This window comes from Oncorhynchus nerka, linkage group LG6, assembly GCF_034236695.1.
Source record: "Oncorhynchus nerka isolate Pitt River linkage group LG6, Oner_Uvic_2.0, whole genome shotgun sequence".
NCBI classification, from domain to species: domain Eukaryota; kingdom Metazoa; phylum Chordata; class Actinopteri; order Salmoniformes; family Salmonidae; genus Oncorhynchus; species Oncorhynchus nerka.
Genome location: NC_088401.1, coordinates 27405650 through 27419464, shown reverse-complemented (window position 1 = coordinate 27419464; position 13815 = coordinate 27405650). Strand labels below are relative to the sequence as shown.

Sequence of the window (13815 nt, the reverse complement as noted above, 5' to 3'; positions counted from 1 at the left end):
ACTGTCTCTTTTATTAGCAACCGCTGCAGTGCCATTAATAAATGTTTAATAGCATGATACATCTATTAAATCAGAGAGACATACAATAGAAGTGTTTGTTTCTTATTTATTCCTGACCCACACAGGGTGAATTGGGCCAACTAGGACCCAGCGGGGCTCCAGGTCTGACAGGTGGCAAAGTAAGCTCCTCCTCCTCTGTGTAGATGTGCATGATTTGGATTTATATATTAGGGTTTGAGTTTTGCATAACACTCTAACTTTGTGTCCATGAAGGGCGAGAGAGGGGATCCAGGACTGCCGGGGAAACCGGGCCCGCCAGGACCAAAGGTGAGACTCCCAACCCGACTTTCACCCACTGTGCCAGGGGACGAGAGGAGCCAACCGGCCCACACCACCACCACAGCCCTGTCTGAACCACCACAATGGTGCTCTGTATACCAGTCTTGTTCTGTCTGTTCTGGACTAGTGTTTTAAGAGGGTTTAAATAGATGGTCAGGTTCAATGTAAACAACACAGTCTAACTGCGTTGAAGTGCAGGCCCTTTGAGACCAGATGGAGAGGAAATGGAGGGATTTATTTTCACATGTAGCATATCAAAACCTTCAGAAAATGGGCAGAGCAAAAAAAGTCAACACTGTAATACACTACAGATGCCAAGAGTAGTTAGATTTTTCATCAATGCCTCACTGTGCGTTGTTAAATATTGTCTTTTGTATTCAAGGGTCCTGCGACCTCACAATTAAACCTGGGCTCTGTTGGAATTCCAGGGAAAAAGGTAAGGGAGGAAGAGTTTGGGCCTGGGTCTCCAGACCTTTTCATAACAATAGATCTATAATATTTCATGAACCAAAACTTTGCCTGTAACAACATGTCTTCTCCATTGTCCATATAGGGACTTCCGGGTGAGAGGGGACAAACCGGACCTCCGGGTGAGATTGGACCAATGGTACGTTCTGGTTTTGACTCTTTGTTTATCTATGATCATCATCTGACCAATATGGTCGTTTGTCATAATCTTTGGCAGTCTGTCAGTTTCGGGAACCTGGCTTCTTAGTTAGATCTTGTTTAAAGCTCCCATGTCTACATAGCTGCTGATAAAATAGTATGTGTTGCCTGCTTCTACACCCTAGACGATTACAATGATTCTTATTTAAGTCCTTCACAAAAAAATTCAAACCTTCAACTCAATCCCCATTACTAACAGGGTAATGCTCAATGCTAAGATGCTCAAACTGACAGAACTAATAACTACCATGCACTGCACTGCATGAATAAATAAAATAAAATAAAATTGTATTGGTCACATACACATGTTTAGCAGATGTTATTGCGGGTGTAGGAAAATGCTTGTGTTTCAACAGTGCAGTAATATCTAACAAGTAATATCTAACAATTTCACAATACACACACATCTAAAGTAAAAGGAATGGAATGGAATTAAGAATATATAAATATTTGGATGAGCAATGTCGGAGCAGCATAGACTGAAATACAATAGAATAGAATAGAAAGCAGTTTATACATATGAGATGAGTCATGCAAAATATGTAAACATTGTTAATGTGATTAGTGTTCCATTATTAAAGTGGCCAGTGATTTCAAGTCTATGTATACAGGGCAGCAGCCTCTAAGGTGCTAGTGATGGCTGTTTAACAGTCTGATGGCCTTGAGATAGAAGCTGATTTTCAGTCTCTCGGTCTCAGCTTTGATGCACCTGTACTGACCTTGCCTTCTGGATGATAGCGGGGCGAACAGGCAGTGGCTCGGGTAGTTGTTGTCCTTGATGATCTTTTTAGCCTTCCTGTGACATCCGGTGCTGTAGGTATCCTGTAGGGCAGGGAGTTTGCCCCCGATGATGCGTTGGGCAGACCGCACAACCCTATGGAGAGCCCTGCAGTTGTGGGCGGTGCAGTTGCTGTCCCAGGCGGTGATACAGGCTGACAGGATGTTCTCAATTGTACATCTGTAAAAGTTTGAGGCTTTTAGGTGCCAAGCTAAATTTCTTCAGCCTCCTGTGGTTGACGAGGCGCTGTTGCACCTTCTTCACCACACAGTCTGTGTGGGTGGACCATTTCAGTTTGTCAGTGATGTGTACACCGAGGAACTTGAAGCTTTCCACCTTCTCCACTGCGGTCCCGTCGATGTGGATAGTGGGGTGCTCCCTCTGCTGTGTCCTGAAGTCTACGATCAGCTCCTTTGTTTTGTTGACGTTGGATGAGAGGTTATTTTTCTGGCACCACACTCCCAGGGCCCTCATCTCCTCCCTGTAGGCTGTCTAGTCTTTGTTGGTAATCAAGCCTACTACTGTTGTGTTGTCTGCAAACGTGATGATTGAGTTGGCCACACAGTCATGGATGAACAGGGTGTTCAGGAGGGGGCTGAGCACGTATCCTTGTGGGGCCCCTGCATTGAGGATCAGCGAAGTGAATATGTCTGTAAACACTCCAGCCAGCTGGTCTGAGTATGCTCTGAGGACGTGGATAGGGATGCCGTCTCATCCGGCAGCCTTGCGAGGGTTAACGCGGTTAAATGTCTTACGTCGGCTACGGAGAATGAGAGCCCACAGTCTTTGGTAGCTGGTCGGTTTGGTAGCTGGTCGGACAGTAAATTTCTGTGCTTCTAATTCTCTCTCACTGCAGTGGTTCTGAGATGCACCTGACTGCATAACCCACAGCAGGTCTTTGACTCTGAAACCGTTTTGATTCCCAGGCTAGCCGTTCTTACCTTCACAGTGGAGACACCACAGTTCTTTTGTAATTCTCTCAGATATGGGAGAAAGTGTAGGTTACAGCAGAGTGGGTTTGCTGCTTCCTCAGTCCTCTCTGTATGTCTATACACCAGACAGCCTGTTTGAAGTGGGAGTGGAGGGGCTAATTTCTGTAATTGTGTTTGATTTGGGACGTGAAGAGGGGGAATTTGGTATTGACCTGTTCTGCTCCGTTTCTTCTTTTATTTTCCTTACAGGGGGGACCAGGAGTGCAGGGCAAAGATGGAATGATTGGGCCGGTGGGACCAAAGGTGACTCCTATCCTCTACTTCCTGCTCCATTAACAATGGGCGGATCTTAACTTGATTTTTGTTTATAGAGGCATAGGCAGTAATGAAAGGAAGCAAGACTCATTCTGTTTCTCGTTAGTTAACAGTGTAGTTCCTGTGTCATTACATGAAACAACATACTATCCAAGCAACTACATTCACTACATGGTGGTTTTTCTATGATGTACCGTGTGAAAATACAAGGTACAGTAGGATCATATAGGATAATGTGCTCTGCACCAGATGCCAAGTGAATCATATTCTAATACCTTCTTTGGCCTTAGATGGATGGTTGGGAATGCTGCTACTTTGATTGAAATTCAATCCCATCAAGCCTCTCTTGGCATCATTTGATTCAATTAAGCGAAGGACACAGGATTGACCACATCTGAAGTACATCAAGTTGTGAAATAAGTTAAATACAAGACTGTGAACTTGCAAACAAGAAAGCATGAAGGCTCGCTGTGGAGATTCACTTTCGACCATTCTAGGAAAGGAAGTTATGTGCATGTTATACCAATTGAATTCCAGCCACAAAGCAATTTGGCAGTTTTCCTGTTATTATAATGCAATTGCGACCCAAGAAACACTGTAATTCCAACAGGCCCACCGGTCTGTGTGTGGGTTGAGCACTGCCTCAGTAATAACAAAAGGTTGTGTTCACACTTTGAGTTTCTAATGTGAACCACATGTCGGGTGCTACTGCACAGTTCCATTGACACAAAACAGAATTGCAGTCCGGTCATATTGTTAAACATGTCCTATTAGACCCAAATGAGGCCTTTCATCAGAACTAAAGGACCAGAACACAGTGGTTAAAGACCCATGTCAGGGATGTGTTTCATCCTGAAAAGCACCTTGAAAAGTGAGTGAGGGATTTGTAACCAACAAGCTAGAAGCCTGTGATTGCCCTGGTCCTGGGAACAAGCTAGAAGCCTGTGATTGCCCTGGTCCTGGGACCAAGCTAGAAGCCTGTGATTGCCCTGGTCCTGGGACCAAGCTAGAAGCCTGTTATTGCCCTGGTCCTGGGACCAAGCTAGAAGCCTGTGATGGTCCTGGGACCAAGCTAGAAGCCTGTGATGGTCCTGGGACCAAGCTAGAAGCCTGTGATTTCCCTGGTCCTGGGACCAAGCTAGAAGCCTGTGATTGCCCTGGTCCTGGGACCAAGCTAGAAGCCTAGATTTCCCTGGTCCCTGTGAGAAGCCTGTGATTGCCCTGGTCCTGGGACCAAGCTAGAAGCCTGTGATTGCCCTGGTCCTGGGACCATGCTAGAAGCCTGTGATTTCCCTGGTCCTGGGACCAAGCTAGAAGCCTGTGATTGCCCTGGTCCTGGGACCATGCTAGAAGCCTGTGATTTCCCTGGTCCTGGGACCAAGCTAGAAGCCTGTGATTTCCCTGGTCCTGGGACCAAGCTAGAAGCCTGTGATTTCACTGGTCGTGGGACCAAGCTAGAAGCCTGTGATTTCCCTGGTCCTGGGACCAAGCTAGAAGCCTGTGATTTCCCTGGTCCTGGGACCAAGCTAGAAGCCTGTGATTTCCCTGGTCCTGGGACCAAGCTAGAAGCCTGTGATTGCCCTGGTCCTGGGATCAAGCTAGAAGCCTGTGATTTCCCTGGTCCTGGGACCAAGCGAACGTTCACTAGTGGCATTTTCTCAGATACTGCAAGAAAAATAAATAAAGTGCATTTCCCTTGATACTGTTGCAGGGACCATTGCACAGCCTAATGATTTACAGGAATCAGTCCATCTGTATATACAGACGGACAGAAAGGGCTATTCTCATACAGTTGACTCCAACATGGAAATTCAAATCTGTTTATTGGATTAGTGACTCCTAACAAAGATTGTGTTTGGATGGAAAAGTCAGAAAGAGTGTTTTCCCCTCTACCTTTCAGCCCATTGTAATAGTTGGTAAAATGAATGAATCACAAGGCAGTGCAGACTCAGTGAGACACATCTACGTAATGTTATTTGTGCTACCGGATCTTATACAGTTTGCTTTTCTAATGAAAGAGAGAGACATTGTTGAACTGGGTTGTACAGATTGATTAATTCACTTGTTGTACAGATTCGTTCACTTCAACCCATCTGGACACAATCAGTGCACAATCTTGACTTGCAGTAAGTCATCACATTGAAATGATGATTTAGTGATCCTGGAAGTCAGTGTAATTATGTATAACTGTGTGTGTGATTATTTAATTTTTGTGACACATGTTGGAGAACTATTGTAACAAACCAATGGCGTGATTCAATCAGTTAGTGTTGCTTTACACTGAGATCCACTGGTGAATTTGAAACACTGATGGTGCATATAGAATAGTGTGTGTGTGTGTGTGTCTTTCCAGTCTCAGGCAGTTTGAATGAGACATGCACTCACCCCCATTGACAGTTCAGGTGGCTTGGGTCCTGGGTCCTGTCATGGGGGTGTTTCACATTACTGGCAGAGGGCCACCTCCCCACTCAGCACCCAGTCCATGCTCCATGCCAAGCTATAGGCCTGTACCTGTACTGTACTCACAACCTCCTGTTAACAACATGTCTAGCTGCTGCACTGTAACACACTGCATGCCTGTGAAGTCATGGCTTTACCATTAGCCTGGCTGTTACCCAAACACCTGCTTGCTCACTGACAGAGAGCACGCACGCCTTCTAAATGAATGTATAAAGTCAATATCCATGTGTATATCAAGTATAAATGCAACCATTATTATACTTTTATTTGTGAGTTTATGTTTTTAAGAATCTCCATGGGTTAGTTTTCATTTTACTATTAGCCCAAATCTATCTTTTCTGCTGACATTAGGAATTATACCTAATACTGAAATTGTACTATAATTATACCCACAGGAGGGAAGTGAAATCAATCACCACAAACATCTCATGAATGGGATATGTCCACGAGTCTGCTTGGGTTGCATTGTGTGATATGTTTCATGGCGGCTGGCTCGTTCTCAAGGTTTTTGCAGGACAAGGTGAAATATTTTCACTCCATTTTTCCAGTGGACTCACAAACCTAGCAAAATATTTGCTCTGGGAGCACACATTAGGAGTGTGTTTGCTGTGTGTTACACTGTGTTGTGTTCTTTGGGTAAAAACAAGGCCATTTTCTTCTCTGCAGTCGAAATATACCAAGGTGGGTGAGTTAGCAACACGGTATCCTGGGGCAGGGTGTGTATTGATTTTGGTTATGGTGTGATTATCACTGAGCTAAGAGACAGAAGAGACACTGACAGGGCCAGGTGAGATCCCGGGACACTGGTGCCACAGCATTGGAGCATCACACAAGCAAACTTGACTGGGCAACCTATTGTTATGCCTAATTCCATAGCATCTAGATGGCAGGCAATTGTTGTAGGGTACCTAGGCTTTGGTGAAGGATGTTAGTCTTCACCCGGTAGCAAAACTTAACCTATGCCAATGTGACGACATGGTATTGAACGCAGGTGGTCTTTGTGCTTTAACATCGTGTTAACCCTATGAGCTAAAGCCTCTGCGTCCCATCTGGGAGTTAAAACAAGCCCTCAGGCAAGGTTACTAATTGGACAATCATGGTACACTGAACTACCTCCGCTACTCCAACATACCTCAGGAGGAAAACGGTAGAAGACATTCAAGACATTGGCTTGGTTTTTACTATCTTCTCCTGTTTATTGGAGATTTCCGCTAGAACAATGTTTACAGAGGGCACCTCTAGACCTAGCTTCAGCAGACGTATATCTTCCCCTTATCGACCAGGATGGCAGATTTACTCCCTCTTTTGTCCCATCCCTTCTCAGGTCAGGGTCTCTGAATTCCAACAAACAGTTTAGAGCAGGTCTTTGGAAGTGCCATAGCCTAGGTACCAGTATGTTTAGCTAACATTCCACTCCTTGTACGCCATGTCACAGAGGCAAAATGGACCCCACTAATCCGATGGGGCACAGCTATAGGCCAACTTCATAAAATTGCTAGGTGGCTAGTAGTATTACAGAGAAATAACAACAAAAAATGACTGTACCCAGAATAAATGTGCCCTGCATCTCTCATCTCTAAATTATGACAGTTGGCAGACCCAAAATATCTTAGGGCCTGAAATAAAAGCGCAAAATAAATTCTATGTATTATCATTATCATTTAGTAGAAGTAGTTTCTCTGTCTAGTTTACTGGTTTAGAAGCCTCCAGGAAAGTTGGTCTGAGATTAAAAAATTATACAATAACAGAAGTGTTTAAATATAATGCAAATATAAAACAAAAATATGTCATTAAGCAGATACCTTTAGCTAGGAGTAAAGGTGGGTTTTTACCCAGATCTTAAATCCATGAGCACTGGACCATCAGGAGGGGGATGACATCTTACCAGGACACCAGTTACCCGACCTAATACTCACAGTGCCTTATGTATCTCTCCATCTCGTCACGACATCTCTCTCCCCTCTTTATCGTCTTCCATCTCTTTCAAAATCCCTGAGAAAGATGACCCATGCATGACTATTGAGATTAGAGGACAGTAAAATATCACAATGCCACATGAGCTAGTAAAACAGATTCCGGGCCAAATCCTTCGCCCAATTTCTTTCATCCAACGCCCACATCATTAGGTTGTGTGATTAGCTGTTGTGACGTGGCCTGTCAGTTTCATTGGTGAGGTTTTTGCCCTAAGAAAACGCATGCACACATACACGAGCATGCACACACACACACACACACACACACACACACACACACACACACACACACACACACACACACACACACACACACACACACACACACACACACACACACACACACAATTAGACAAGCACATTTTAATCTCGACACTATCCACACTTTCACAGACATATAAAACTCAAATTTGTTGTAAATATTGTTGATTTACACAGAGTTGTCCTTTAAACAATACTGAAACCCGGGCTGCCTATTCCAATTAATGTCAATGAGGCCTATACTATAGACTTATACGACTTTACAGAAGTATAGACCAGGGCAATTCCTCCCACAAAAACATTTTCATAGTTGGGGATAAAATATACGATTACATTATCCCTGGTCTAATTTCAACAATGTCTTATTGAGGCCCTCATGTTGAAGCCATTGAGCATGTTTTTTTTGTATTTGTATGCATGCTCAATGCATACATTATTAAAAAGGCAGACTCGGTATTTGTCTGTCTGTGTGCACATATTGGATGAATCTGGGTCCTTCAGGGATACTTCAGGGATACTTCAGGATTTTGGCAATGAATCCCTTTATCTACTTCCCCAGAGTCGGATGAACTTATGGTTACCATTTTTATGTCTCTGCATGCAGTTTGAAGGAAGTTGCTAACTAGCTTTAGCGAAATTGCTAACTAGTGTTAGTACAATGACTGGAAGTTTATGGTAACTGCTAGCATGCTCGTTAGCATTGGCTCGCAGAACTACAGTACCTCTAATTTCCTTCATACTGGATGCAGAGACATAAAAATGGTATCCATGAGTTCATCTCACTTGGGGGAAGTAGATAAAGGGCTTCATTACCCTAAATCCTGAGGTATCCCTTTATCCAGGGAATTAATCTGTTACGGTCTTTAACCAGGGAATGAATCGGTTAGGATCTTTAACCAGGGGATGTGTAGTGTAGCAGATGCGTAATACATGTGTATATGTCTACTCTCAGCACCACACACCACACACACACACACCATCACTGGCTAAAGCCCCAACATCAAGATTCCTTCCCTCGCTGCTTCAGTAGCCCACACGTACAATAACAGGACCCCAGATTTGATCCTTGAATTAAACAAGTTGGCAGAATGTAAGCCAAGCTGTAGCCCACTTTGTTTTAGGCTAAGCCTCCCTACAGGACTAGTGCCAATTAGATTAGCACTCGAGGAAGCTCAGTAACACTACAATGGGATTCTGACGTCATTCAGGAAAAGGTGCCTCAAATGAAACTCCCGTGTTCATTGTTGCTAGCTGAAGGAGGACATTCTATGAGCATTGCTTTGAATGCATTTACAGATGCTTATGTATCTATGAGGTTGTTGTGTGGAACCACAAGCTCTTACTAATACTCTTGGCAGACAATGGAGGGCATTATATCTATAAGTGGATGGCCTATATATAATGGCTTAGGTGTTTGTCTAACCTAGCTACCTTCAGATGACTGCACTAACTGTACGCCACTCTGGATAAGTGTCTGCTAATTGATTCAAACGTAAATGTTACCTCATGATACCTCAACAAAACTGAGGGTGTTAATTACTTTGGCAATATGACACACAGAGTCCCTAAAAACAGGCTTGTAATTTGGTAACTCCCCATGTTACTCCTTTGTTGAGATTCCAGTTGCATATCGCAGTATATACCTGCTGAATGTAATTAGGCTTTTTAATTATAGGGTATTATCCCTAAGCATGATCGGTTTACATGGTTTTGATGATTTGTTAGTGTTATTGCCATGCAATTACATATGGAACACGTGCATTATATATTCTTTGTGGTTGTTGCCCTATTCACATAGAAGACTTGTGGAAGAGGTTCTGGAAGAAAGGAAATGCTTTTTTTTTTAAATCAGGAAATGTTTGTCTAATAACTATTGGCATACATGCACAGCACTTTTCTAAAACGGAATACTCATCTCCCATTCTTGTTATCCACCTGCTTACTCAAAACTCTTTACCATTCCACAAATGGGCAACTAGCCTCAGTTTCCTGAACCTCTAGCATTTAGGAAAAAGTCCTGTAATGTGTGTAGCCGAGTGCTCCGGAGAGTGGTGCTGTCACTCCTAGTCCCAGTTTTAGTTGGTTTGTGTTGAGTGAAGTTGTCACACACCTACACTGGGATAGAAAGCGCTTTTTGTGTTGTTGCTCGGCGGTTGAGCGTCGAGACAACACATGCAGTTTCAGCTCTTACGATGTCTGTCCAGTCTCCGTACATACAGGCAACAGTAGGAGGCAGTGGTTTTTGCCCATATAAACCACGTTCCAGGTCCAGTACGTCAAAAAACCCATGAAGAGGCTAGCTAGTCGCTACACAGAGAGCCCTTTCTAATATCTTGTAATGCCACCCTAATATGATTGTGATGCAGCATTTAGCTGCCAAAATCAATGTTTGAGCCCTCATAATTAAAAGGCATTGACAAGCAGAAGCCTAATAATGGGAAGCTGGCTTCGTGCCGTAGCCACCACTGAACACACTGCACAGTCAAACAGTGTAGCTGCTTGGGAGGGATTACGAAAACAAACAGCAGGCTTCATGAGACAGACTTTCTGTAGGAACTTCTGGAATAATACCTTCCATCAATAACTGCGGTGCAAAGCAGTGTTTTACATCAGGGAGCTCAGTGAAAACACAAACACAACTAGCAAATACGAACCAAAATTTCATCCTGATTTAATTGTAAATCAAGGCCCTCTGTGTGGGTTTTATTTTCCGGCTTAGCCATTTAAGTGCCGTGCTGTTTGAAGGGAGAGGAGAATGGGGAGTGTATTCAAGGTTATGACTTCAAAGTTTCTCACCCTTGCTAATGTATGCAACTTTTTAATGAGTACAGTCAATCTGGTTCCCTTCATTACTTTGGAGAGGATACAGAACAAGTCTATGGAGTTTTTGCTGAAGGAAAAAACAACTTCCATTGAAAAGTACATATCAGTTACATCTACAGTGCTATATTTAGGCTTACTTTCTATGGAACTCACATTCCCATTTCATATTTTCCCATTTCCTGTGACTACTTTATATTTTACAACCAATTTGGACCTTTCTTTTCTGTTCTCTTGCTTCCAATTAAAATAGACTATATACAGGGTACTACTGTATGTTTGACATATGTGTGTGTAATTTGTGTCACATTGCATTTTTCCCAAGTGGCTGGTGCTTGTTGACAAATTGCTGGTTTGGAATGTTCTCTAATATTTTATAACTGGTTGCGATCAGATAATATTCAGAAAACAACAATAAGTAAAATTGGCCCCCCAAGAAGGATACAAAAATGGATACAACAAACCTATTCCAGATGCCCATTGTGCTAAAACAGAAGGTTGTGTTCATTTTCAGTTGTTTCATTTGTAAAACAGGGAGCACAGTAAGCTTAGTTTTTCAGAGCAACTGTATCCTCATTTGAACCGAATGGCAGTAAAACATTAGTTCTTTACAACTCTCAATTCACGAAACCTAGCCACTAGCCATTATTTATGTCCCCGTTTGTAAAGACAATTCTGGTCGCTACAGTTTTACATGGGGTCCTCCTTGTCTTTTGAACCAGAAACTCTGCACTCTTTTTTCTAACAGTTATAGCATACAAAGATGTATGTCTCTAATCCCGTTTATTGGTACATCAGGGCGTCTTCTTGTTGTAATTACAGGGTTTGGTGATATGTATGTTTTTATGTGCGCAGCGTGGCAGGACACTTCAAAAGAAAAAACATAACAGAGGCAAAGCTTATTCACCACTTTCCTCACCCTCACCACCCTACCAGTATTGTTTAAATACATGTTCCATCAGCCAGTATACTTAGTGCAAAGTCATATTCATGAGAGACATTGTATGTCTACAATACTGCTGTAACAGTAACCAACCACCTGGCTAGCTCTCTATTTGAGCAAATGATAAATATAGTACCACAAGGACTGCTCTCGCACTTAGATGAGAATAAGGGCTCTTCTCTTTCTTTCCAGGTAAAATAAAGATAACTAAGATAGAAGCATGAACTGTGGTCAGCCCACCGGTTGTCTGGGACATGCACATGGGATGCTAACTGCCTTTGTACAGTGGAACCATATTGAGACTGGACAAGGGAACAAGAATAGAAGGTCCCCGCCACAACTGCTAACATGTGTAATTTACCAAGAGGTGATTCATGGTTCATGTATTTCAGTCTCACCTTACCACCTACAGTCTAAACCAGATCCACCTCTTGGCTCATAAATAATAAATAATAAGGAAGGATTACTTATATTATTCTTTATATATATTTGCATAAATAACCCTTGTTTTGTTTTAAAGGTTTTGAGTTTTTCCTGAGATAGGACAGTGAAGAGGAGACAGGAAAGGTAGAAGAGTTTACCAGTCAGAAGGGCGTGGGTCCACTCGAAGTAGCCTAGGCTGTACATGTGTGTCCAGGTCTGTGGCTTTAACTGCCGGACAACAGAGGTCACAGGAATACTGATATCAGTCTAATGATTGACCTCATCTCCCACTGCTTCATGCAATGCGACTCACTAACTTACATTCCTTTTGAGCTGCATGTGGGATCCAAATGAATTGGCAATATGTCACAATTTTACGCTGAGGTTTACGTGCTGTAACTATATAAGGATTCTGATTACTAGCTGTGCACGTGAGCTGTATACAAAGGTGCCGAACAATGAAGGCGCTCTAACGCTGTTTCAATCTTACTTTCAATCTCTCTCTTCCTTTCTTTCACAGGGAGACAAAGGAGATATTGGAATGTCTGGTGCTGATGAACAACAGGGGGTACCGGTGAGTCAGTCAGCACTTTAGTAGCTGAAGTGTGTGTGTGTGTGTGTGTGTGTGCTGCAACCTCCTCTCTGCATGAGACCAAAGAGATCGGATACTGCTTACAGATGCACTTCTCTGACTCTCACCAAGTAGAAGTCCCAACATTATTAATTACATTTGCTGGACACGACTTTCATCAATAAGTAAAGAATACATTGTTTTCGAAGTTTGTTTTAATCTGTTGTAAAGAAATGTGTAATCTGTTGGGCAGAATTTGTAATGCACACATTACCATTGGTGATTCGTAACATTGAATGCACATATGAAGTAAAGTTTTAGGCACATACAGTATAGATACAGGTAACTGCCAAAATAAAGGAAACACCAACATAAAGTGTCTTAATAGGGTGTTGAGTCACCACGAGCCAGAACAGCTTCAATGCACCTTGGCAAGTGACTGGAATTCTATTGGGAGGATGAGACACCATTCTTCCATGAGAAATCCATAATTTGGTGTTTTGTTGATGGTGGTGGAAAACTCTGTTTCAGGCGCCGCTCCAGAATCTCCAATAAGTGTTCAATTGGGTTGAGATCTGGTGACTGAGACAGCCATGGTATTTTTTTTTATACGTGACCATAATATGGAATATTAATTGCTTACTCAGGAACCACACTTGTGAGGATGCACCTGCTTTCAATACACTTTGTTTCCATTATTTTACCTGTATATCCATTGGCTATGTCTCACGTACTGTATAATACACACATGTATTGTAGTTATAACCAATGGCAATGGTGGTTGTCACCCAAACGGAATGTAGCAACAAACGTAGTGCCTCCAAACAAACACATTTCCCATCAACTCAGCAGAAAAACCTATAACCAGCAGCTGCTTTACAAGTGAATTCATAAAGATCCATGAAAAAAGGACATTAGGACTTAGGCACGCAACCTCGTATTGGTGCCACACCAAGCGATTGGCCACAATGTTTGCTGACCTCCGTGCATGCAATATAGCTCCACCCACCAAATCACAGAGTTCTCCAACTAGTGTACCTCTTGAGAGGAGTTGCCATAACAACAGTGGAATATAACAGCCTAACAGGCTTCCATTTTTGCATGTAATGAGTCTTGTTGATGCTGGGGCTGGATTGCAGCATCAAAATCATCCTGGGGGATACACTGCAGTCTTACCACTGTAGTGTTTATGCTTTCTGAGCACATTTGAATCCTAAGTCAAGTACCTTGAATCCTCGCTTACATCATGCATTGGTATCAATGGAGTAGTTGTGTAGATTCAAGTGATGAGCATCATGGATCTCAAGCTCAAATGTGTCCCTTAGAGAGTGAAG

At 42.8% G+C, this 13815-nt stretch overlaps 1 protein-coding gene across 1 annotated transcript in view; it reads left to right on the top strand.

Annotated features, from left to right (window-relative positions):
- The window catches only part of LOC115130258 (collagen alpha-1(XXI) chain-like), a 48352-nt gene that overhangs the window by 17643 nt on the left and 16894 nt on the right, over window positions 1-13815 (top strand). Inside the window, exons 13-18 of the mRNA XM_029661193.2 lie at window positions 126-179; window positions 274-327; window positions 722-775; window positions 893-946; window positions 2965-3018; window positions 12431-12484. Coding sequence (XP_029517053.2) covers window positions 126-179; window positions 274-327; window positions 722-775; window positions 893-946; window positions 2965-3018; window positions 12431-12484 — 324 coding nt within the window. The remainder of the gene's footprint in view (window positions 1-125; window positions 180-273; window positions 328-721; window positions 776-892; window positions 947-2964; window positions 3019-12430; window positions 12485-13815) is intronic.